The 23,877-nt window shown below is 43.8% G+C and overlaps 1 protein-coding gene across 4 annotated transcripts in view; it reads right to left on the bottom strand.

The window, feature by feature from the left end:
• LOC118392700 (RAS guanyl-releasing protein 2-like) overlaps positions 1–23,877 on the bottom strand; it is an 85,361-nt gene that overhangs the window by 28,527 nt on the left and 32,957 nt on the right. For all 4 annotated transcript variants that reach the window (XM_052459403.1, XM_052459402.1, XM_052459401.1 and 1 more), the window contains 8 exons: positions 22,130–22,280; positions 21,608–21,781; positions 17,559–17,675; positions 17,090–17,371; positions 12,882–12,962; positions 12,130–12,249; positions 11,756–11,871; positions 6,920–7,061 (listed from right to left, as the gene is read on the bottom strand). In XM_052459403.1, coding sequence (XP_052315363.1) covers positions 6,920–7,061; positions 11,756–11,871; positions 12,130–12,249; positions 12,882–12,962; positions 17,090–17,371; positions 17,559–17,675; positions 21,608–21,781; positions 22,130–22,280 — 1,183 coding nt within the window. The remainder of the gene's footprint in view (positions 1–6,919; positions 7,062–11,755; positions 11,872–12,129; positions 12,250–12,881; positions 12,963–17,089; positions 17,372–17,558; positions 17,676–21,607; positions 21,782–22,129; positions 22,281–23,877) is intronic.

Raw genomic sequence — 23,877 nt, 5'->3', positions numbered from 1 at the left:
GCTATACCTTCACTGTATCTGTTAGCTGTAGACTATACCCTCACTGTATCTGTTAGCTGTAGGCTATACCCTCACTGTATCTGGTAGCTGTAGGCTATACCCTCACTGTATCTGTTAGCTGTAGGCTATACCCTCACTGTATCTGTTAGCTGTAGACTATACCCTCACTGTATCTGGTAGCTGTAGGCTATACCCTCACTGTATCTGGTAGCTGTAGACTATACCCTCACTGTATCTGGTAGCTGTAGACTATACCCTCGCTGTATCTGGTAGCTATACCCTCACTGTATCTGTTAGCTGTAGACTATACCCTCACTGTATCTGGTAGCTATACCCTCACTGTATCTGGGAGCTGTAGGCTATACCCTCACTGTATCTGATAGCTGTAGGCTATACCCTCACTGTATCTGGTAGCTATACCCTCACTGTATCTGGCAGCTGTAGGCTATACTCTCACTGTATCTGGTAGCTGTAGGCACACTGTATCTGTTAGCTGTACCCTCACTGTATCTGGTAGCTGTAGGCTATACCCTCACTGTATCTGGTAGCTGTAGGCACACTGTATCTGTTAGCTGTAAGCTATACCCTCACTGTATCTGGTAGCTGTAGGCTATACCCTCATTGTATCTGGTAGCTGTACCCTCACTGTATCTGGTAGCTGTAGGCTATACCCTCACTGTATCTGGTAGCTGTAGGCACACTGTATCTGTTAGCTGTAGGCTATACCCTCACTGTATCTGTTAGCTGTAGGCTATACCCTCATTGTATCTGGTAGCTGTACCCTCACTGTATCTGGTAGCTGTAGACTATACCCTCACTGTATCTGGTAGCTGTACCCTCACTGTATCTGTTAGCTGTAGGCTATACCCTCACTGTATCTGGTAGCTATACCCTCACTGTATCTGTTAGCTGTAGACTATACCCTCACTGTATCTGGTAGCTGTAGGCTATACCCTCACTGTATCTGGTAGCTGTAGGCTATACCCTCACTGTATCTGGTAGCTGTAGGCTATACCCTCACTGTATCTGGTAGCTGTAGACTATACCCTCACTGTATCTGTTAGCTGTAGACTATACCCTCACTGTATCTGTTAGCTGTAGACTATACCCTCACTGTATCTGTTAGCTGTAGACTATACCCTCACTGTATCTGTTAGCTGTAGACTATACCCTCACTGTATCTGGTAGCTGTAGGCTATACCCTCACTGTATCTGGTAGCTGTACCCTCACTGTATCTGATAGCTGTAGGCTATACCCTCACTGTATCTGGTAGCTGTAGACTATACCCTCACTGTATCTGTTAGCTGTAGGCTATACCCTCACTGTATCTGGTAGCTGTAGGCTATACCCTCACTGTATCTGGTAGCTGTAGGCTATACCCTCACTGTATCTGGTAGCTGTACCCTCACTGTATCTGGTAGCTGTAGGCTATACCCTCACTGTATCTGGTAGCTGTAGGCACACTGTATCTGTTAGCTGTAGGCTATAGCCTGGTAGCTGTATCACTATATCTGGTAGCTGTACTCACTGTATTTATAGCCTGTATTTATAGCCTGTATCTTATAGCCTGTATTTACCCTCACTGTATTTAGCTGTAGGCCTGTATTTAGCTGTAGGCTATACCCTGTATTTAGCTGTAGCCTATACCTTGTATCTGTTAGCTGTAGGCTAGAGTGCACGTGCCAAGACCAGAGTGGGCACATTCACTATATAACACAACATTTTAGAGTTGAAAATGCTTTGAAAACCACTGTATTTACAGCCTGTATTTACGGCCTGTATTTATGGCCTGTATTTATAGCCTGTATTTATAGCCTGTATTTATGGCCTGTATTTACAGCCTGTATTTATGGCCTGTATTTACAGCCTGTATTTGTGGCCTGTATTTATGGCCTGTATTTATGGCCTGTATTTATGGCCTGTATTTATAGCCTGTATTTATAGCCTGTATTTATAGCCTGTATTTATGGCCTGTATTTACAGCCTGTATTTATGGCCTGTATTTACAGCCTGTATTTGTGGCCTGTATTTATGGCCTGTATTTACGGCCTGTATTTACAGCCTGTATTTATGGCCTGTATTTATGGCCTGTATTGTTTTATTTCGGTACATGGGAATTTAAAATGTTATTATATGTGCACTACTTTTATCTGCACTGAGTTAATTTGATGGAAACACTTCTCTGGAAAAAAAAAAACATTCAAAAATGCAGATTTTCAAACATTCGGATGAAAATCTGTCAACAATTGGACGGATAGGATTTTGTTTTATTTTGTGTATGTGTGAGTTAAGTTTTGTTTTGTCCTCTAAATTGGCCATCCCATTCAACAGTACAATGAATGTCATTGTTAGTATTGCTGTCTTTTTTATTTGATTTTTTATTGTAAAATAATAAACATATATTTTTTTTTAAACAATTGGATGGAAACTGAGCTACTGATAGGAAGTGTGAGAGAGAAAGAGAAAATGAGCATTAGAGGTAGAAGAGAAGGGAGGTGGTGGGAGAGTGAGATCAAGCAGGCACTAGGAGCCCACCGCGGGGAACAATGACATGAAAGACTGGTCCAGGAGATCACAGCCACACCAGAGATCTGAGGACAGAGAATACCCCGACCCCACACACACACACACACACACACACACACGGACGGACACACAAACATGGACGGACACACACATGGACGGACACACACACGGACGGACACACACACACACACATACAGCAGGGACCGACAAACGAACACAAACAAGCCTCGATGGCACCAAAACACTGACCAGACATGGCATCAAAGAGTATACATTTTCTTTCCTGAACTAGACCAACAGGACATAAAAACCTCTCATCAGTCAGACAACAAGAACAAGGGCTACATCCCACATCCACAGACATGGCTTTGTAGAGAACTAAACACCAATCCTTACAACTGACCCCTTGTATAACCAATATCTCTAGCCCCTGTCAAATATAGGGAAGAGGATGCCAGTTGGGATTGCACTGTCCTTTATCTCCCAGCGTTGAACTATACAGTGAGTACCAAGACCCATTCACAGGAAGCTTCAGTAAGTATGTGATGAGACGACAGCGGTGGTTGTCAGAGAGACATTAAAACAATGTTGGATTGTGAAGAGAAGTCTGATCCACTCCATAACGGTGGCGGGTGGCTTGTTTTTTCCAGTGCAGAAAAATGGGAAGTTGAATTGTTTTGTTTGACTCGAAGCCAACAGCCAACAGGAAAGCACGCAGGCAGGCAGGAAGTAGCTGGTGGCCCTGTCGCTCTGCCACACACTGTTACCGAGCTAATCTTTTCTCCCTCCCTCCCTCCATTTCATTTTTTATTACAATTTTCCCAGAAGGGCTTGGAAATTCCACTTAGATCCCTTGTGTGAATCATCAGTGTGTGTAGAAGGGTAGGGGTGGTGGGGGTAGGGGTGGGGTAAGTGTAAGGGTGTTTTAAAAAATCAAATTTAAAAAAGAGTGTATGAGTCAGTGTGTTTGTTGATGTGCTGCACCTCATCTCTCTCTTTCTGTGCACCTGTTGGAGCACCTGTTGGCACCCAGTCACCTCAGTATAAAGCCATCACTGGCTCTCATTACACACTCTGCTGACTCACTGGTCATGTGTGCGGCAACAGAGAGTTCCTCTGAAGAACTCAGACACCACTCGGTCGGTCTCCTCACACAAGCACATGGAAAACCAGGTTTGTCAAGGACCCAATTACCTGCCTACTGTGTTACCTCACCATCCCAGTGCTGTATCTCCAAATAATTGGCATGGCCTCTAGACCAGACCCAATATTAATAGAGAATAAATGCGGTTACTGACAAGAACCTTCACAAAAATATGTCAGAATACTCAAAGCGACAGGGCGTGTCCATTCATTTTTTCCATTTAACCTTTATTTAACTAGGTCAGTTCAGAACAAATTCTTATTTTACAATGACGGCTACCCCGGCCAAACCCTTCCCTAACCCGGACAGCGCTGGGCCAATTGTGCACCGCCCTTTGGGACTCTCGATCACGGCCGGTTGTGATACAGCCCGGGATCGAACCAGGGTCTGTAGTGACTCCTCTAGCACTGAGATGCAGTGCATTGGACCGCTGTGCCACTCGAGAGCCATCAATGGTCATCAATGACATTCTGTCCAAACGGCGCTTTCACCAATCAATTTAATCAATCCAATTAAAAATGCATTGAAGACAGTAGGGAATAGTAGAGGAATAGAGATCTATACAAAATCATAGCAATTTTGACCAAGGTTCTCTTTTGTGATTTAAATCATCTATTTTAAGACATTGTGGTAATTGGTCTGTATGAGTCTGTATTGTACTTTAGAGGGAGGATGGATGGTCAAACTACCATTTACTACCAAGATGGCGTAGCAGTCAATCGTCTTTGTCCTGTCGTGTCCTTTGTATACATCTCGTTACATATTTTTCTTTGCATATCTTTTTTAAATATTTTCCTAAACCTCAACTTCTAAATACTCTCCTGCAACCTGCCTCACCCAATGTGGTGTGGATCTGCTTTTTTTTCTCCTAAAGTATTTATATTTACTTTGGAATACCTCAACTGAAGTTAGCCAGCTAACTACCTACCATTGCTAGCGGTCATTGCTAGCGGCCCCCGTGATATGCAACTTTTCAGGGAAGTTAGGAACAAAGTAGTTAGGAAAGCTAAGGCTAGCTTTTTCAAACAGAAATTTGCATCCTGTAGTACTAACTCAAAATAGTTCTGTGACACTGTAAAGTCCATGGAGAATAAGAGCACCTCCACCCAGCTGCCAACTGCTCAGAGGCTAGGGAACACTGTCACCACCCATAAATCCACTATAATTGAGAATTTCAATAAGCATTTCTCTACGGCTGGCCATGCTTTCCACCTGGCTACCCCTACTCCGGTCAACTCCTCGGCACCCTCCACAGCAACCCGCCAAAGCCCCCACCATTTCTCCTTCACCCAAATCCAGATAGCTGATGTTCTGAAAGAGCTGCAAAATCTGGACCCTTACAAATCAGCCGGGCTAGACAATCTGGAACCTCTCTTCCTAAAATTATCTGCCGAAATTGTTGCAACCCCTATTACTAGCCTGTTCAACCTCTCCTTCGTATCGTCTGAAATTCCCAAAGATTGGAAAGCTGCCACGGTCATCCCCCTCTTCAAAGGGGGTGACACTCTAGACCCAAACTTCTACAGACTTATATCTATCCTACCCTGTCTTTCTAAGGTCTTCGAAATCCAAGTTAACAAACAGATTACCGACCATTTCGAATCCCACTGTACCTTCTCTGCTATGCAATCTGGTTTCAAAGCTGGTCATGGGTGCACCTCAGCCACGCTCAAGGTCCTAAACGACATCATAAACGCCATCGATAAGAGACATTACTGTGCAGCCGTATTCATCGACCTGGCCAAGCCTTTCGACTCTGTCAATCACCACATTCTTATTGGCAGACTCGACAGCCTTGGTTTCTCAAATGATTGCCTCGCCTGGTTTACCAATTACTTCTCTGATAGAGTTCAGTGTGTCAAATCGGAGGGCCTGTTGTCCGGACCTCTGGCAGTCTCTATGGGGGTGCCACAGGGTTCAATCTTCGGGCCGACTCTCTTCCCTGTATATATCAACGATGTCGCTCTTGCTGCTGGTGATTCTCTGATCCACCTCTATGCAGACAACACCATTCTGTATACTTCTGGCCCTTCTTTGGACACTGTATTAACTAACCTCCAGACGAGCTTCAATGCCATACAACTCTCATTCCGTGGCCAACAACTGATCTTAAAATGCAAATAAAACTAAATGCATGCTCTTCAACCGATCACTGCCCGCACCTGCTCGCCCGTCCAGCATCACTACTCTGGACGGCTCTGACTTAGAATACGTGGACAACTACAAATACCTAGGTGTCTGGTTAGATTGGAAACTCTTCTTCCAGACTCACATTAAGCATCTCCAATCCAAAATGAAATCCAGAATCGGCTTCCTATATCGCAACAAAGCATCCTTCACTCATGCTGCCAAACATACCCTCGTAAAACTGACCATCCTACCGATCCTCGTCTTCGGTGATGTTATCTATAAAATAGCATCCAACACTCCGCAACAAACTGGATGCAGTCTATCACAGTGCCATCCGTTTTGTCACCAAAGGTCCATACACTACCCACCATTGCGACCTGTACGCTCTCGTTGGTTGGCCCTCGCTTCATACTCGTCGCCAAACCCACTGGCTACAGGTTATCTACAAGTCTCTGCTAGGTAAAGCCCCACTTTATCTCAGCTCACTGGTCACCATAGCACCACCCACTCGTAGCACGCGCTCCAGCAGGTATATCTCACTGGTCAATTCCTCCTTTGGTCATCTTTCCTTCCAGTTCTCTGCTGCCAATGACTGGAACGAACTGCAAAAATCTCTGAAGCTGGAGACTCATATCTCCCTCACTAGCTTTAAGCATCAGCTGTCAGAGCAGCTCACAGATCACTGCACCTGTACATAGATGGGCAGTGTACAGATGGGCTATCTACCTACCTCATCCCCATACTGTATTTATTTATTTAACTTGCTCCTTTGCACCCCAGAATCTCTACTTGCACATTCATCTTCTGCACATCTACCATTCCAGTGTTTAATTGCTATATTGTAATTACTTCGCCAACATGACCTATTTAATGCCTTAACTCCCTTATCATACCTCATTTGCACTCACTGTATATAGACATTTTGTTTTCTTTGTTCTACTGTATTATTAACTGTATGTTTTGTTTATTCCATGTGTAACTCTGTCTTGTTGTATTGTGTCGAATTGCTACGCTTTATCTTGGCCAGGTCAAAGTTGCAAATGAGAACTTGTTCTCAACTGGACTACCTGGTTAAATAAAGCTGAAATAAAAAACTGACCAGTGGATAAGATACTCACAAAGCCAGCGCAGTGTTCACAGAAGGTGGGTTTGACGTAGGTGGTCTCTGTGAAGGTGTGGATGAAGCCCATCTTACAGTTGAGCAGAGAGCTGGCCTTCATGAAGTAGTCGATCATCTCTTCCCGGCTGATCTGCCCATCTCTGGAGGGAGGGAGAGGTGGCGAGGAGGAAGGGGAGAAGAGAGAGAGAGAGAAAGAGAGAGAGAGAGAGAGAGACAGAAAGGTCATCTGCCATTGGCCTAAAGAGCCGGGAACCCAGACTTCATCAAAGAAATTGGAAATACAGACATTTTCATCTAAAATAAATGTGGTATAGAGAAAACGGGCCCACTGGTTGCTGTCTAGGTTACAGAGAGCTGGTAGTCCCATCAACCAAACTACCAGCAGTAAAACAGGGAAGGGACTCAGGGGGTACGCTCATTTGGTATAGAGCAGATCTAACCCTCTCTAGTAAATTTGTCAGAACAGGAACATTTTACATCTGGCTAGAAATGATTTATCAAATGATCTCAACAGCGAAAAATGTCCTAATCTGTGCTACCTCTATCCCCCTAATAGAATCCCCATACTTTAATGAAGACAGCTTCTCCATCCTAGAAGGGGAGATTAACCATTTCCAGGTACTAGCCTGTGGCGGCCTAAATGCCAGACCTGGACAAGAACCTGACACTCTTAACACACAGGGGGAGAAACACCTACCTGACAGCCTTCCCCTCCCAAATATACCCTCCTAGCCACTACGGCAAAACAACCAACAACAACAAAACGATCACAACTCCTGCAGCTCTGACGCACGCTGGGTTTGTACATAGTCAATGGTAGGCTTTGTGGGGACTCTTACGGTAGGTACACCTATAACTCATCCCTTGGCAGTAGTACTGTAGATTACTTTCTATCACGGACCTCAACCCAGAGTCTCTCAGAGCGTTCGCAGTCAGCCCACTGACACCCCCATCAGGCCACAGCAAAATCAGTCTACTTGAACAGAGCAATACTCAATCATGAGGCATCAAAGCCAAAGGAACTGCATAATATTAAGAAATACTATAGATGGCAGGTAGTGTAGAACCCTACCAAAAAACTTTTAGGAAACAAATTCCATCCCTTTTAGACAACTTCCTGGACATAACGTTTCACTGTAATCGTGAAGGTAGTAGAAAACCTAAACAGTATATTTGACCTCTAAGCTCCCATATCAAATCAAAAAATTAAGCAGACAACTGAAGAAAATAAACAACAATGACAAATGGTCAAACAAACAACATGAAGAGTTATCTATCCAAAACAGAGATGTATGGATAAACCACTTCACCAATCTATTTGGCTCCATAACAAACAACACGAAGAGTTATCTATCCAAAACAGAGATGTATGGATAAACCACTTCACCAATCTATTTGGCTCAATAACAAACAACATGAAGAGTTATCTATCCAAAACAGAGATGTATGGATAAACCACTTCACCAATCTATTTGGCTCCATAACAAACAACACGAAGAGTTATCTATCCAAAACAGAGATGTATGGATAAACCACTTCACCAATCTATTTGGCTCAATAACAAACAACATGAAGAGTTATCTATCCAAAACAGAGATGTATGGATAAACCACTTCACCAATCTATTTGGCTCCATAACAAACAACACGAAGAGTTATCTATCCAAAACAGAGATGTATGGATAAACCACTTCACCAATCTATTTGGCTCAATAACAAACAACATGAAGAGTTATCTATCCAAAACAGAGATGTATGGATAAACCACGTCACCAATCTATTTGGCTCCATAACAAACAACACGAAGAGTTATCTATCCAAAACAGAGATGTATGGATAAACCACTTCACCAATCTATTTGGCTCCATAACAAAGAACCAACAGCAAAAACATATACCTGATCAAAAACAAATCTTAGAATCGACTATTAAAGACGACCAGAACCCACTGGATTCTCCAATTACATTGATTGAACTACAGGACAAAATACAAACTCTCCAACCCAAAAAGGCCTGTAGTGTTGATGGTATCCTGAATGAAATGATCAAATATACACATTCCAATTGGTAACTTCCACAAAGCTGTGAACGGTCTGAGAGACAAGGCAAGAAGGACATTCTATGCCATCAAAAGGAACATAAAATTCGACATACCAATAAGGATCTGGCTAAAAATACTTGAATCAGTTATAGAACCCATTTCCCTTTATGGTTGTGAGGTCTGGGGTCCGCTCACCAACCAAGAATTCACAAAATAGAACTAACACGAAATTGAGACTCTGCATGCAGATTTCTGCTACAACAAAAAAATCCTCCGTGTACAACGTAAAACACCAAATAATGCATTCAGAGGAGAATTAGGCAGATGCACATTATCAAAACACTTTTAAAGAACTGTTCAATTCTACAACCACCAAAAAGGAAGGGATTCCCAAACCTTCCATAACAAAGCCATCACCTACAGAGAGATGAACCTGGAGAAGAGTCCCCTAAGCAAGCTAATAACTCTCTAATTGTGTTGCTGTCCTGGGGCTCTGTTCACAAACACAAACAGACCCCACAAAGCCCCAGGACAGCAACACAATTAGAGAGCGGAAGGGAGATGGAAAGAGCGAGAGGGATAGAGAGAGCGAGAGGGATAGAGAGAGCGAGAGGGATAGAGAGAGCGAGAGGGAACGAGAGCGAGAGGGAACGAGAGCGAGAGGGAACGAGAGCGAGAGGGAACGAGAGCGAGAGGGAACGAGAGCGAGAGGGAACGAGAGCGAGAGGTCGGGATAGAGAGCGAGAGGTCGGGATAGAGAGCGAGAGGTCGGGATAGAGAGTGAGAGGTCGGGATAGAGAGTAAGGGGGAGGGATAGAGAGCAAGGGGGAGGGATAGAGATCAAGGGGGAGGGATAGAGGGAGAGGAAGAGGGAGGAATAGAGGGAGAGGAAGGGGGAGGAATAGAGGGAGAGGAAGGGGGAGGCATAGAGGGAGAGAAAGGGGGAGGAATAGAGGGATAGGAAGAGGGAGAGGGAGAGCAAGAGCGAGAGGGAGAGAGAGCGGGAGGGAGAGAGAGCGAGGTGGGGATAGAGAGAGTGAGGGGGATAGAGGGAGCGAGAGAGAGGGAGCAAGAGGGAGGGAGAGCAAGAGGGAGGGAGAGCAAGAGGGAGGGAGAGCAAGCGGGAGGGAGAGCAAGCGGGAGGGAGAGCAAGCGGGAGGGAGAGCAAGCGGGAGGGAGAGCAAGCGGGAGGGAGAGCAAGCGGGAGGGAGAGCAGGCGGGAGGGAGAGCAAGCGGGAGGGAGAGCAAGAGGGAGGGAGAGAGAGCGAGAGAGAGCAAGAGGGAGAGCGAGAGGGAGAAATGGAGAGTGAGAATGAGAGGGATAAGGGGAGAGAGGAAGAGAGAGCGAGGGAAAGAGATAATGAAATGATTAACAAGACGTGTCTCTTTCCTGATCTAATGGTGTAATACTCTAACATATATGGTAAAAATATCCGTTATCAGTGACTGTTGCTACGTAGCCTACGGTTACAAAATCAGTTATATGTGACTGTTGCTACGTAGCCTACGGTTACAATATCAGTTATATGTGACTGTTGCTACATAGCCTACAGTTACAATATCAGTTATATGTGACTGTTGCTACATAGCCTACAGTTACAATATCAGTTATATGTGACTGTTGCTACATAGCTTACGGTTACAATATCAGTTATTTGTGACTGTTGCTACGTGGCCTACAGTTACAATATCAGTTATATGTGACTGTTGCTACGTAGCCTACGGTTACAATATCAGTTATATGTGACTGTTGCTACATAGCTTACGGTTACAATATCAGTTATTTGTGACTGTTGCTACGTAGCCTACGGTTACAATATCAGTTATATGTGACTGTTGCTACGTAGCCTACGGTTACAATATCAGTTATATGTGACTGTTGCTACGTAACCTACAGTTACAATATCAGTTATATGTGACTGTTGCTACATAGCCTACAGTTACAATATCAGTTATATGTGACTGTTGCTACATAGCCTACGGTTACAATATCAGTTATTTGTGACTGTTGCTACGTGGCCTACAGTTACAATATCAGTTATATGTGACTGTTGCTACGTAGCCTACGGTTACAATATCAGTTATATGTGACTGTTGCTACATAGCTTACGGTTACAATATCAGTTATTTGTGACTGTTGCTACGTGGCCTACAGTTACAATATCAGTTATATGTGACTGTTGCTACGTGGCCTACGGTTACAATATCAGTTATTTGTGACTGTTGCTACGTAACCTACGGTTACAATATCAGTTATTTGTGACTGTTGCTACGTAACCTACGGTTACAATATCAGTTATTTGTGACTGTTGCTACGTAGCCTACGGTTACAATATCAGTTATTTGTGACTGTTGCTACGTAGCCTACGGTTACAATATCAGTTATATGTGACTGTTGCTACGTAACCTACGGTTACAATATCAGTTATTTGTGACTGTTGTTATTCTGACTGTTGCTAACCTACGGTTACAATATCAGTTATTTGTGACTGTTGCTACGTAACCTACGGTTACAATATCAGTTATTTGTGACTGTTGCTACGTAACCTACGGTTACAATATCAGTTATTTGTGACTGTTGCTGTAACCTGGTTACAATATCAGTTATATGTGACTGTTGCTACGTAGCGGTTACAATATCAGTTATTTGTGACTGTTGCTACGTAACCTACGGTTACAATATCAGTTATTTGTGACTGTTGCTACGTAGCCTACGGTTACAATATCAGTTATTTGTGACTGTTGCTACATAGCCTACGGTTAACAGTTGCTGGGATGATGCTTTTGTCTCTCACTGGTTTTTGTCCAGTTCTCCAAACTTGCTGAGGTAGGGGAAGTTGTTCCTGATGATCTCAAACTCCTCCCTGGAGATGTGACCGTCCCCGTCAGTGTCAAAGTTCTTGAAGACAGACTGTAACCGAGGAAACACACATCACCACAGCATATAAAAACAGAGTACTACGGTTGTCATGACTGGGACTCGTGTATTAATAACAGGGTAGCTGTGAGGATAACGACTATGTTCCAAGCCAATTACATGGCCTCAACAAGTTGTAATTAGCCATCAATTGGATGTGAGTTGAACCAGACTAAATGCTGCGCTCACCATTGAGGACAGCATTCAATCTGTTTAAACCAGGCTAGATGTGAGAATCATAGCGTAACGTACATCCACCATCTTCTCTATGTGTTTGTTGATGACCGCAGGGTCGGCTTTGGGCTTCACCGACGCAGCCCACTCGTCAATCATCGATGGCTGGGGGGCAGGCGCAGGGGAGGAGCCGGAGTTCTGCCAAACCAATGAAAAGACGGGAACATAAATCAATGACTTATAAAGCGGAAATTGTTGTCATTTCAGCAAAGATAGTTCTGGGAAGAGAGAGTTCCCAAACGAGAGAGTTCTCCAGAGACTTCCTAGAAGCAATGAAAGTTGAGAACAACAGTGTTCAAGTCACATGATTAGGTTTCCTATAAGCTGTACAATAAGAAATGCGTTTCCTATAAGCTATTACAAGAATATGTTGACTTCCTATATCAGTTATAAGAACACATAGAAGAAGTTCAATAAGATATAAGCTGGAAGAACACATAGAAGAAGTTCAATAAGATATAAGCTGGAAGAACACATAGAAGAAGTTCAATAAGATATAAGCTGGAAGAACACATAGAAGAAGTTCAATAAGATATAAGCTGGAAGAACACATAGAAGAAGTTCAATAAGATATAAGCTGGAAGAACACATAGAAGAAGTTCAATAAGATATAAGCTGGAAGAACACATAGAAGAAGTTCAATAAGATATAAGCTGGAAGAACACATAGAAGAAGTTCAATAAGATATAAGCTGGAAGAACACATAGAAGAAGTTCAATAAGATATAAGCTGGAAGAACACATTGGTCCCTATTGGCCCCTAGCTCTCACCGCCGGTTTAGCACTGCGTGGCTCTTTCTGTAGAGACAGCTGGTAGATCTCCTCTTCTGTGTGGTACTGGTCCAGAGACACCTGCAAAACATGACAACTTGATGAATATAGCTACTGCATGTGGATACCATGACAACAGAGGAGAGGAGTAGAAGAATGTATTGTTGTTTCCAGAGGATCACAGCTCTCTCTCATATCGAATAAATAATCATGGAATCATTTTCCTTTTAAGGATCATGAATAAACCTAAAGAAATGTATTGATTGGACGAGGAGGCTTAAAGCCTGTTGGTGAGTTAACATTGGCTCTCCACAGTAAACCGTATTGCCATGGTTTCACAGACGTATTGACTTTTAACTCCATCTTCTAACATCTATCCAAACGAAGGCTGAAGTTGAATAAACCGTATAAAGACAGTTAATTATATGACTGAGTATCGACCACTTCTTAGCAAACTTCCACAGGTGTCCTTCAACTCATTAAATGACTGTCAACAGAGTCTCTCATTGTTTTTAAAGAAAGCACACAGAGCATATTTTGCAATTAAAAAAATACCCTGTCCACATTCAACCCACCAATTATAATTTTAGTCCGTCATAACTTAAATCCTGCTATATGGCAGCTAATTTTGGGGACCCCCTTCCAATTTAAAATATAGATCATGGGATAATTGCCCCACTGAAATTTTACACCTGGAATTTTGTAAAAATATTCTAGGTGTGTACAGAAATACCTAACCTAACACACTGTGATCCAGAATGTTATCATCACAAAGCTTTCTTATTCAAACACCGCACCCCCTCAACCATCAATAACCAAATGCAAACCAATAGAAATCTATAACCAAAATACAAGCACTAATTATTGGCTAAATTAAATTAAATTTCATCACAAACTTCAATGTTACCAAATTATAAATATAGATTTCAAAATAGCACAACACCTCGTCAAGATCAAAGAATTCAAAGAAACGAAGACATGAACAATGTAAAGACTGATCTTAGCCTGGCCAAAGAGACACGGCGCCATTAAAAAACACGGACGGTCAGATGGACTAGAGAATGATCAGCATGTCCTCCACTGCTCCGAGGTTTTCATCTCCCGAAATTTGAAGAAAGAATGGATTTGTTGAACTACCAGTTCAGAAGAGAATCTGCATTATTTTAGGAGAAAACGTAGACATATTGCTGCAGATTATACCCTGGCCTGTCATAATATTAGACACACAATAGCCATGTCATACACATGAGGCCTTGAATATTTCATTTCTCAACTGTTACCTGATTATTCTCTTTGATGTGTATAAATTGTATTTGTTGATATACACTATATATACAAAGGTTTGTGGATTTGCCTATTTCAGCCACACCTGTTGCTGACAGGTCTGAAAACAATCGAGCACACAGCCATGCGATCTCCATAGACAAACATTAACAGGAGAATAGCCCGTACTGAAGAGCTCAGTGACTTTCAAAGTGGCACTGTCATAGGATGCCACCTTTCCAACAAAATCAGTTCGTCAACATTTCTGCCCTGCTAGAGCTGCCCCGGTCAACTGTAAGTGCTGGTATCAAGAAGTGGAATCGTCTAGGAGCAACAACAGCTCAGCCATGAAGTGGTAGGCCACACAAGCTCACAGAACGGGACCACTGAGTGCTGAAGTGCATGGCGCATAAAAAACATCTGTCCTCGGTTACAACACTCACTACCAAGTTCCAAACTGCCTCTGAAAGCAAAGTCAGCACAATAACTGTTCGTCAAAAGCTTAATGAAATGGTTTCCATGGCCCAGCAGCCGCACACAAACCTAAGATCACCATGTGCAATGCCAAGCGTTGGCTGGAGTGGTGTAAATCTCGCTACCATTGGACTCTGGACCAGTGGAAACACGTTCTCTGGAGTGATGAATCACGCTTCACATCTGGCAGTCCGACGGATGAATCTGGGTTTGGCGGATGCCAGGAGAACGTTACCTGCCCGAATGCATAGTGCCAACTGTGAAGTTTGGGGGAGGAGGAATAATGGTCTGGGGCTGTTTTTCATGGGTCAGGCTAGGCCCTTTAGTTCCAGTCAAGGGAAATCTAAAAGCTACAGCATACAATGACATTCTAGACTTCCAGTCAAGGGAAATCTAAACGCTACAGCATACAATGACATTCTAGACTTCCAGTCAAGGGAAATCTAAAAGCTACAGCATACAATGACATTCTAGACTTCCAGTCAAGGGAAATCTAAAAGCTACAGCATACAATGACATTCTAGACTTCCAGTCAAGGGAAATCTAAAAGCTACAGCATACAATGACATTCTAGACTTCCAGTCAAGGGAAATCTAAACGCTACAGCATACAATGACATTCTAGACTATTCTAGTTATTAAGATCTAGTATTCTAGTTTGGTCAAGGCCCTTTCCTGTTTCAGCATGACAACGCCCCCGTGCACAAAGCGAGGTCCATACAGAAATGGTTTGTCAAGATCGGTGTGGAAGAGCTTGACTGGCCTGCACAGAGCCCTGACCTCAACCCCACCGAACACCTTTAGGATTAATTGGATCGCCGACTGCGAGCCAAGCCTAATCGCCCAACATCAGTGCCCGACCTCACTAATGCTCTTGTGGCTGAATGGAAGCAAGTCCACGCAGCAATGTTCCAACATCTAGTGAAAAGCCTTCCCAGAAGAGGCTGTTATAGCAGCAAATATGTAAATATGTATTTTTAAGCCTTGAGACACGGATTGTGTCTGTGTGCCATTCAGATGGTGAATGGGCAAGACAACAGATTTAAATGCCTTTGAATGGGGTATGGTACTAGGTACCAGGCGCACCGGTTTGTGTCAAGAACTGCAACGCTGCTGGGTTTTTCACGCTCAACAGTTTCCCGTGTGTATCAAGAATGGTCCACCACCCAAAGGACATCCAGCCAACTTGACACAACAGTGGGAAGCATTGGAGTCAACGTGGGCCAGCATCCCTGTGGAACGCTTTCAACACCATGTGGAGTCCATGCAACTCAAACAGCACCTGGCGGTATCGATCTCCCTCTAGATAACCGGGCTAATAAAGGCACCTGACAGGAAATCAACCTTTACATATCCCAATAGGAAGTGGGTGATAGGGGAGGTTGAATCATGAATGGCAATTAAGAATGTGTGTGTGTGTGTGTGTGTGTGTGTGTGTGTGTGTGTGTGTGTGTGTGTGTGTGTGTGTGTGTGTGTGTGTGTGTGTGTGTGTGTGTGTGTGTGTGTGTGTGTGTGTGTGTGTGTGTGTGTGTGTGTGTGTGTGTGTGTGTGTGTGTGTGTGTGAGAGAACGTCTACCCACAGACGTCAGCTCAATGTCTAGATTTGATTTACATTTGGTTGAGTTGTCAACTACCGTGAATTCAACACTAATGTCACCATGTCATTGGATTTAGGTTAAGTGCTGGGTGAGAAAAAAAAAACACTAAATTTTTGCCCACTGGGTAGCTGAAAACCACTGGGTAGCTGAAAACCACTGGGTAGCTGAAAACCAGAAATAGAGAATAGTTTTTCAGTGTGCAAGCCAGAGTGCAGTACACCTTTGGATATTAGCCAGAAGAACACAGGAATCATGAGAGTATTCACTATCACTTTTCACTGGAATGGAAATGACAATATCACAGGCTAACAGTGTAAAATAAGCATTATCATCAGAGGAACAGAAGTGGGAATACATTTGAATAGCAGAAATCTGAATGCCCTTTCGAGGTAGTCATTAGCTATTTCCGAGTGGAACCTATTGGAATTTGCAATTCCTATTAGGCCATCAAGCTCCCTCTCCATCCTTGCACTCACAACAGGTCACTTTCAATATATTCCCTAATTTTGAGTGACAGACCTCCTCTTAGCCACATGCCATCATTGATTCCATTCATTTGCCCTCTCTCCCTCTTTCTCGCTCTCTCTCCCTCTCTCTCTCTCCCTCTCTCTCTATATATATATATATATATATATATATATATATATAAAATACATTCTTAACTGCCAATTAAGTTCCAACCTCTCTCATTAACATTTTCATGGAAGTCCTTAACTGAAGGTAATTCCTGCATACATAACCATATTATTTCATTGTCAATTATGCATATTCTTGTATGTTCTCTAGTTCACCATGGTAATAGATAATTGCCAGAGGTTTGCAAACTTGGCAAGACAGCGCAAACAGATCTGGGACCACGCTATGTGACACTAACCGTAAGTAGGTTAAGTAGGTCTGTGTTGGCATCGATGCTGGGTGGCGTGGTCTGGATGAGAGCCAACTCCTGGAGGATAACATACAGCTGTTGGCTCTTGGCCAGGTTGACCCTGCTCTTGCCCGGGTCGGCCCAGTCGGACAGCGCCACGTGCACGGCGATCAGGTCCTTGAGGTGCACGCCCAGGATAGGAAAACGGAAGCCTGTGCAGTCGGAGAAGCGACGTCGGTACTGGCTGTAGTTGCCGCACGACGTCACCAGTTCGATCAGGCTGTTGAACACCTGAGGGGATGGATGGAGGAGGGAGGAAGGGTGAAGGAGAAGAGGAAGAGGATGGGGCATATGTGGGTTAATGTGTGCTAACGTTTCTAAATACTTTCTGTTTTCAGATCGTAATAGTGGTGGTAACACCAGGTTGTTTGTAAAGCGATAGCATGGAGTGTAGATAAGGCATGAGATGTTAGTTCACCTTGTTGGTCTCGTTGCTGATGTGTGATTGGGTGTCTTTGAGGCGAGATATAGAGCTGTTACTGAGCCCCCCCACCACGGCCATCAGAGTGTTGAAGTTCTGAAGCTGGAGCAGTTTCTACAGGAGAGAGATGAGAAGATGGAGAGAGATGTACTGTCTTACCCCTCCTACTTTCCTTAGTTTGCTACTGTACCTGAATTCCACATGATTAACTAGCCTAGACCTACCTGAACTCCAAATGATTAACTTGCCTAGACATACCTGAACACCTACCTGAATTCCACATGATTAACTAGCCTAGACATACCTGAACACCTACCTGAACTCCAAATGATTAACTAGCGTGGACCTACCTGAACTCCAAATGATTAACTAGCCTAGACCTACATGAACTCCAAATGATTAACTAGCCTAGACCTACCTGAACTCCAAATGATTAACTAGCCTAGACCTACCTGAACTCCAAATGATTAACTAGCCTAGACCTACCTGAACTCTAAATGATTAACTAGCGGCACTGTGTGAGAGAAACATCAAGAGAGAGAGACATGGGGAAAAAGGGAAGTATAGGTGTAAGAGCCAGTGACAACAAAGATTTAAGAGAGACTGAGGAGGAGAAGTGGGAGAAAGATTGATAAGGAGCCAGGAGAGAAGAAGAGAGAGAGACTGAGGAGGAGAAGTGGGAGAGAGATTGATAAGGAGCCAGGAGAAGAAGAGAGAGAGAGAGAAATCAGAGGGAGATGGGAGTGGAGACACAACAAAAATCCTGGGAAGGTCACACACACACACACACACACACACACACACACACACACACACACACACACACACACACACACACACACACACAGGCACTCCTTGGCTACACTAGAATATTGCAGGGTCTTGTCTAATAATACCATTGAAACAGTAGGCAGAGCAGCACACATTCTACTCATTGTGTCACCGTTACAGTAGTACTTTGTGAATGGAGCTCTGTAGGGGCAAAGCCTTGCCCTTCAGCCCACATGACATCCAGTGAAAATCAATGGGGTCGCAGCTGTTTGGAAGGACTGCCAGCGGGCATTATTTGGTTAAGCTCAAATACCCGCCCGGTCGCTCCAATCAATGGGCAAAGCTCTGTGGTAGCCTTTCAGGCTGGAGGCTCTACTAAACTGCTGTATAAAGACCGAATAACAGTGACACTGACAAACAGTGACAGGTATCAATAGCACAGGGAATATCAGCGTCCCTTGTCGATATGCCGAAGCGTTCCACTGTGTGACTAAAGTGATGTTCTGCATTAAAGCTGTGTGTGTGAGGCATTGTAACAAACGACTTAATGACTGGCATATACAATATCTGATGTACAGTGGGGCAAAAAAGTATTTAGTCAGCCACCAATTGTGCAAGTTCTCCCACTTAAAAAGATGAGAGAGGCCTGTAATTTACATCATAGGTACACTTCAACTATGACAGACAAAACGAGAAAGAAAAATCCAGAAAATCACATTGTAGGATTTTTAATGAATTTATTTGCAAATTATGCTGGAAAATAAGTATTTGGTCAATAACAAAAGTTTCTCAATAATTTGTTATATACCCTTTGTTGGCAATGACAGAGGTCAAACGTTTTCACACACTGTTGCTGGTATTTTGGCCCATTCCTCCATGCAGATCTCCTCTAGAGCAGTGATGTTTTGGGGCTGTTGCTGGGCAACACAGACTTTCAACTCCCTCCAAAGATTTTCTATGGGGTTGAGATCTGGAGACTGGCTAGGCCACTCCAGGACCTTGAAATGCTTCTTACGAAGCCACTCCTTCTTTGCCCGGGCGGTGTGTTTGGGATCATTGTCATGCTGAAAGACCCAGCCACGTTTAATCTTCAATGCCCTTGCTGATGGAAGGAGGTTTTCACTCAAAATCTCACGATAAATGAGATTTTCATTCTTTCCTTTACACGGATCAGTCGTCCTGGTCCCTTTGCAGAAAAACAGCCCCAAAGCATGATGTTTCCACCCCCATACTTCACAGTAGGGTTATATTTTCACAAAAAGTTATATTTTGGTTTCATCTGACCATATGACATTCTCCCAATCTTCTTTTGGATCATCCAAATGCTCTCTAGCAAACTTCAGACGGGCCTGGACTTGTACTGGCTTAAGCAGGGGGATACGTCTGGCACTGCAGGATTTGAGTCCCTGGCGGCGTAGTGTGTTACTGATGGTAGGCTTTGTTACTTTGGTCCCAGCTCTCTGCAGGTCATTCACTAGGTCCCCCCGTGAGGTTCTGGGATTTTTGCTCACCATTCTTGTGATCATTTTGACCCCACGGGGTGAGATCTTGCGTGGAGCCCCAGATCGAGGGAGATTATCAGTGGTCTTGTATGTCTTCCATTTCCTAATAATTGCTCCCACAGTTGATTTATTCAAATCAAGCTGCTTACCTATTGCAGATTCAGTCTTCCCAGCCTGGTGCAGGTCTACAATTTTGTTTCTGGTGTCCTTTGACAGCTCTTTGGTCTTGGCCATAGTGGAGTTTGGATTGTGACTGTTTGAGTTGTGGACAGGTGTCTTTTATACTGATAACAAGTTCAAACAGGTGCCATTAATACAGGTAACAAGTGGAGGACAGAGGAGCCTCTTAAAGAAGAAGTTACAGGTCTGTGAGAGCCAGAAATCTTGCTTGTTTGTAGGTGACCAAATACTTATTTTCCACCATAATTTGCAAATAAATTCATTAAAAATCCTACAATGAATTTTTCTGGATTTTTTATCTCATTTTGTCTAGTTGAAGTGTACCTATGATGAAAATTACAGGCCTCTCATCCTTTTAAGTGGGAGAACTTGCACAATTGCTGGCTGACTAAATACTTTTTTTGCCCCACTGTATGATGGGAAATACAGGCAAGCAATATGTTGACAAACAAAAAGGGATGTATGGGAAAAAGCCTACGGATGATGAGACGTTACGGGAGAGAGAAGAGAGAAAATAAGGGCAAGAAAGACTCCAGAGAAAACTAATTCAGACGAAACCCGGAATAAATCAGAAGATAGATGAATAGAGGAATACTGCTGTGGTAGGGAGGATATGCAGTGACAGAGGAGGGAGGGTGTGAAAGGAGAGCGAGGAAGCAGGGAGGAGGTATCCCTTCCCTGGGGTCTATTGGAGTGGGATCACAGCTTTGGAAAATACTCCCACCCAACTTTTAGGTGGGTATATATCACTATCCCAAATAACAGAGAGAGAATTCTTTGATCCTTGAACATTTCGGAAGGCAAAGTGTTTTATTTAGCAAACTCAGTCGGGGTGCTAAACTAGCTAGCGAGCACCCAGCTGGGATATTTGAGCTTGGGCATATTTGGCAGAGAAGGGTTGAGAAAGTGTGTGTGGGGGGTGAGCCTACTGCGGCGTCAGTGAATAAATCATGAAGAGTTTGTTTTGGAGAGGAGAGAGTGGCGTTGGGGAATGAGGGAGGCACACTCCAAACATTCTTCTAAACTTTCTTCTCTAACAAATCCAAATATAGCCTCCCATCTGGTAATAGCAGTACTGTGAAAGGTAAGCACACTTGGATGAGTTCTGTTAGGAATAATGGGCAATAATTGTCTACGAACACCGTTCATACCAATCGAAGCGTAACCAACGGTTTTGTGTGAGGGTAGTTTGGCATCTCCCTCCCTGTCCTCCCTACCCTTCTCCATGACAGAACTCCTCTCTCATCTCAACCCCTGAGGCTTTACTACCATCCATGTCACTGCTTTAAGTGGCCCTTGAACCAACCCCTAACCATAACCAAGTGGATTATTTGTCTGAATTTAACCAGTCACATGACTTTCCTACTAACCAGTCACATTTGCTTCGGCCCTGGAGACAGAGCGTCCTAGCCTGGTCCCAGATCTGTTTGTGCTCTTGCCAGCTCCATTGCTGTCATTGTCCAACCAAACATGACAATGCGTGACAAGTAGATGACATAATAGAACAAACAGACTGTCACTCAGACTAATAACTTCCCTCAGAACAAGACTGAATAACATAAGGAAAACCCCAATGTGCCCCAGCCTACATACCTGAGCCACCCTGATGAAGTGAGAGATGACTGCAGCCCTCTGGGGAGCGGTGGGCTTGCTGAGCACCATCAGCTGGATCCACTGAGACACACTGTTGAAGAGGGTGATGAAGCGCTCCAGGATGGGGTTGTCTACCGTGCAGCCATGCATCACAAAGCTGTGGTAGTCCTGGAACTGGAAGGGGGAAGTGGGGGGGTAACGTATTCAGTGGGCCTACAGAAGCTGTTAAACTCACATATAAGTCAGCATGTTGAATGACCAATGTAAAAGGCAGTTTGGACAACAAACCAGGGTTCAAAGAGTATGTGTTTTCTTTCAAATACTTTGAGTGTTTCATGGAGCCTGCCTGGAGTGCCAGATAGATGGGATTTTCACTTTTGGAACTTTCACTTTTGGGACTATTCCATTAGTTCCATTCCACTCGACTCAGTTAAGTGCAGGTTTAAGAATCTGAAAGAAAACAAATATTATTTGAACCCAGATCTGGTGGACAGACACACTGCTCCCTACAGCCCCACATACCAGTATCTTGCAGAAGGACTTGTACTCCAGGTAGGTGAGGTGTGTGGCAAGCTCGCTGGAGTCCAGGTGGTCAAACAGCAGAGACATCTTCCTCTTCTTAGACATGGATGGCTGCCTCTGGGTCACCTGACGCTTCCACTTGTATGATGGCCTGAGAGGGACAAAAAGCACACAATGTTAGTGTCATAATGTCATAATGTTACTGTTACTGTCACCTCAGCCACGCTCAAGGTCCTAAACGATATCTGAACCGCCATCGATAAGAAACATTACTGTGCAGCCGTATTCATTGATCTGGCCAAGGCTTTCGACTCTGTCAATCACCACATCCTCATCGGCAGACTCGACAGCCTTGGTTTCTCAAATGATTGCCTCGCCTGGTTCACCAACTACTTCTCTGATAGAGTTCAGTGTGTCAAATCGGAGGGTCTGCTGTCCGGACCAGTCTCTATGGGGGTGCCACAGGGTTCAATTCTTGGAACGACTCTCTTCTCTGTATACATCAATGAGGTCGCTCTTGCTGCTGGTGAGTCTCTGATCCACCTCTACGCAGACAACACCATTCTGTATACTTCCGGCCCTTCTTTGGACACTGTGTTAACAACCCTCCAGGCAAGCTTCAATGCCATACAACTCTCCTTCCGTGGCCTCCAATTGCTCTTAAATACAAGTAAAACTAAATGCATGCTCTTCAACCGATCGCTACCTGCACCTGCCCGCCTGTCCAACATCACTACTCTGGACGGCTCTGACTTAGAATACGTGGACAACTACAAATACTTAGGTGTCTGGTTAGACTGTAAACTCTCCTTCCAGACCCATATCAAACATCTCCAATCCAAAGTTAAATCTAGAATTGGCTTCCTATTTCGCAACAAAGCATCCTTCACTCATGCTGCCAAACATACCCTTGTAAAACTGACCATCCTACCAATCCTCGACTTTGGCGATGTCATTTACAAAATAGCCTCCAATACCCTACTCAACAAATTGGATGCAGTCTATCACAGTGCAATCCGTTTTGTCACCAAAGCCCCATATACTACCCACCATTGCGACCTGTACTCTCTAGTTGGCTGGCCCTCGCTTCATACTCGTCGCAACACCCACTGGCTCCATGTCATCTACAAGACCCTGCTAGGTAAAGTCCCCCCTTATCTCAGCTCGCTGGTCACCATAGCATCTCCCACCTATAGCACACGCTCCAGCAGGTATATCTCTCTAGTCACCCCCAAAACCAATTCTTTCTTTGGCCGCCTCTCCTTCCAGTTCTCTGCTGACAATGACTGGAACGAACTACAAAAATCTCTGAAACTGGAAACACTTATCTCCCTCACTAACTTTAAGCACTAACTGTCATAGCAGCTCACAGATTACTGAACCTGTACATAGCCCAAACAACTACCACTTTCCCTACTGTATTTTATTTATTTATTTATTTAGCTCCTTTGCACCCCATTATTTTTATTTATACTTTGCACATTCTTCCATTGCAAATCTACCATTCCAGTGTTTTACTTAGTATATTGTATTTACTTTGCCACCATGGCCTTTTTTTGCCTTTACCTCCCTTATTCTCACCTCATTTGCTCACATCGTATATAGACTTGTTTATACTTGTCACGCCCTGGTCGAAGTATTTTGTGTTTATCTTCATGTACTGGGTCAGGCCAGGGTGTGGCATGGGGTTTTTGTATTGTGGTGTGTTTTGTCTTGGGGTTTTGGTGTTGGTATTGGGATTGTAGCTT

The sequence above is a fragment of the Oncorhynchus keta genome, chromosome 13, assembly GCF_023373465.1.
Source record: "Oncorhynchus keta strain PuntledgeMale-10-30-2019 chromosome 13, Oket_V2, whole genome shotgun sequence".
NCBI lineage: Eukaryota > Metazoa > Chordata > Actinopteri > Salmoniformes > Salmonidae > Oncorhynchus > Oncorhynchus keta.
Note: the sequence above shows the minus strand (reverse complement) of the source record. Positions and strands in the feature narration are given on the sequence as shown.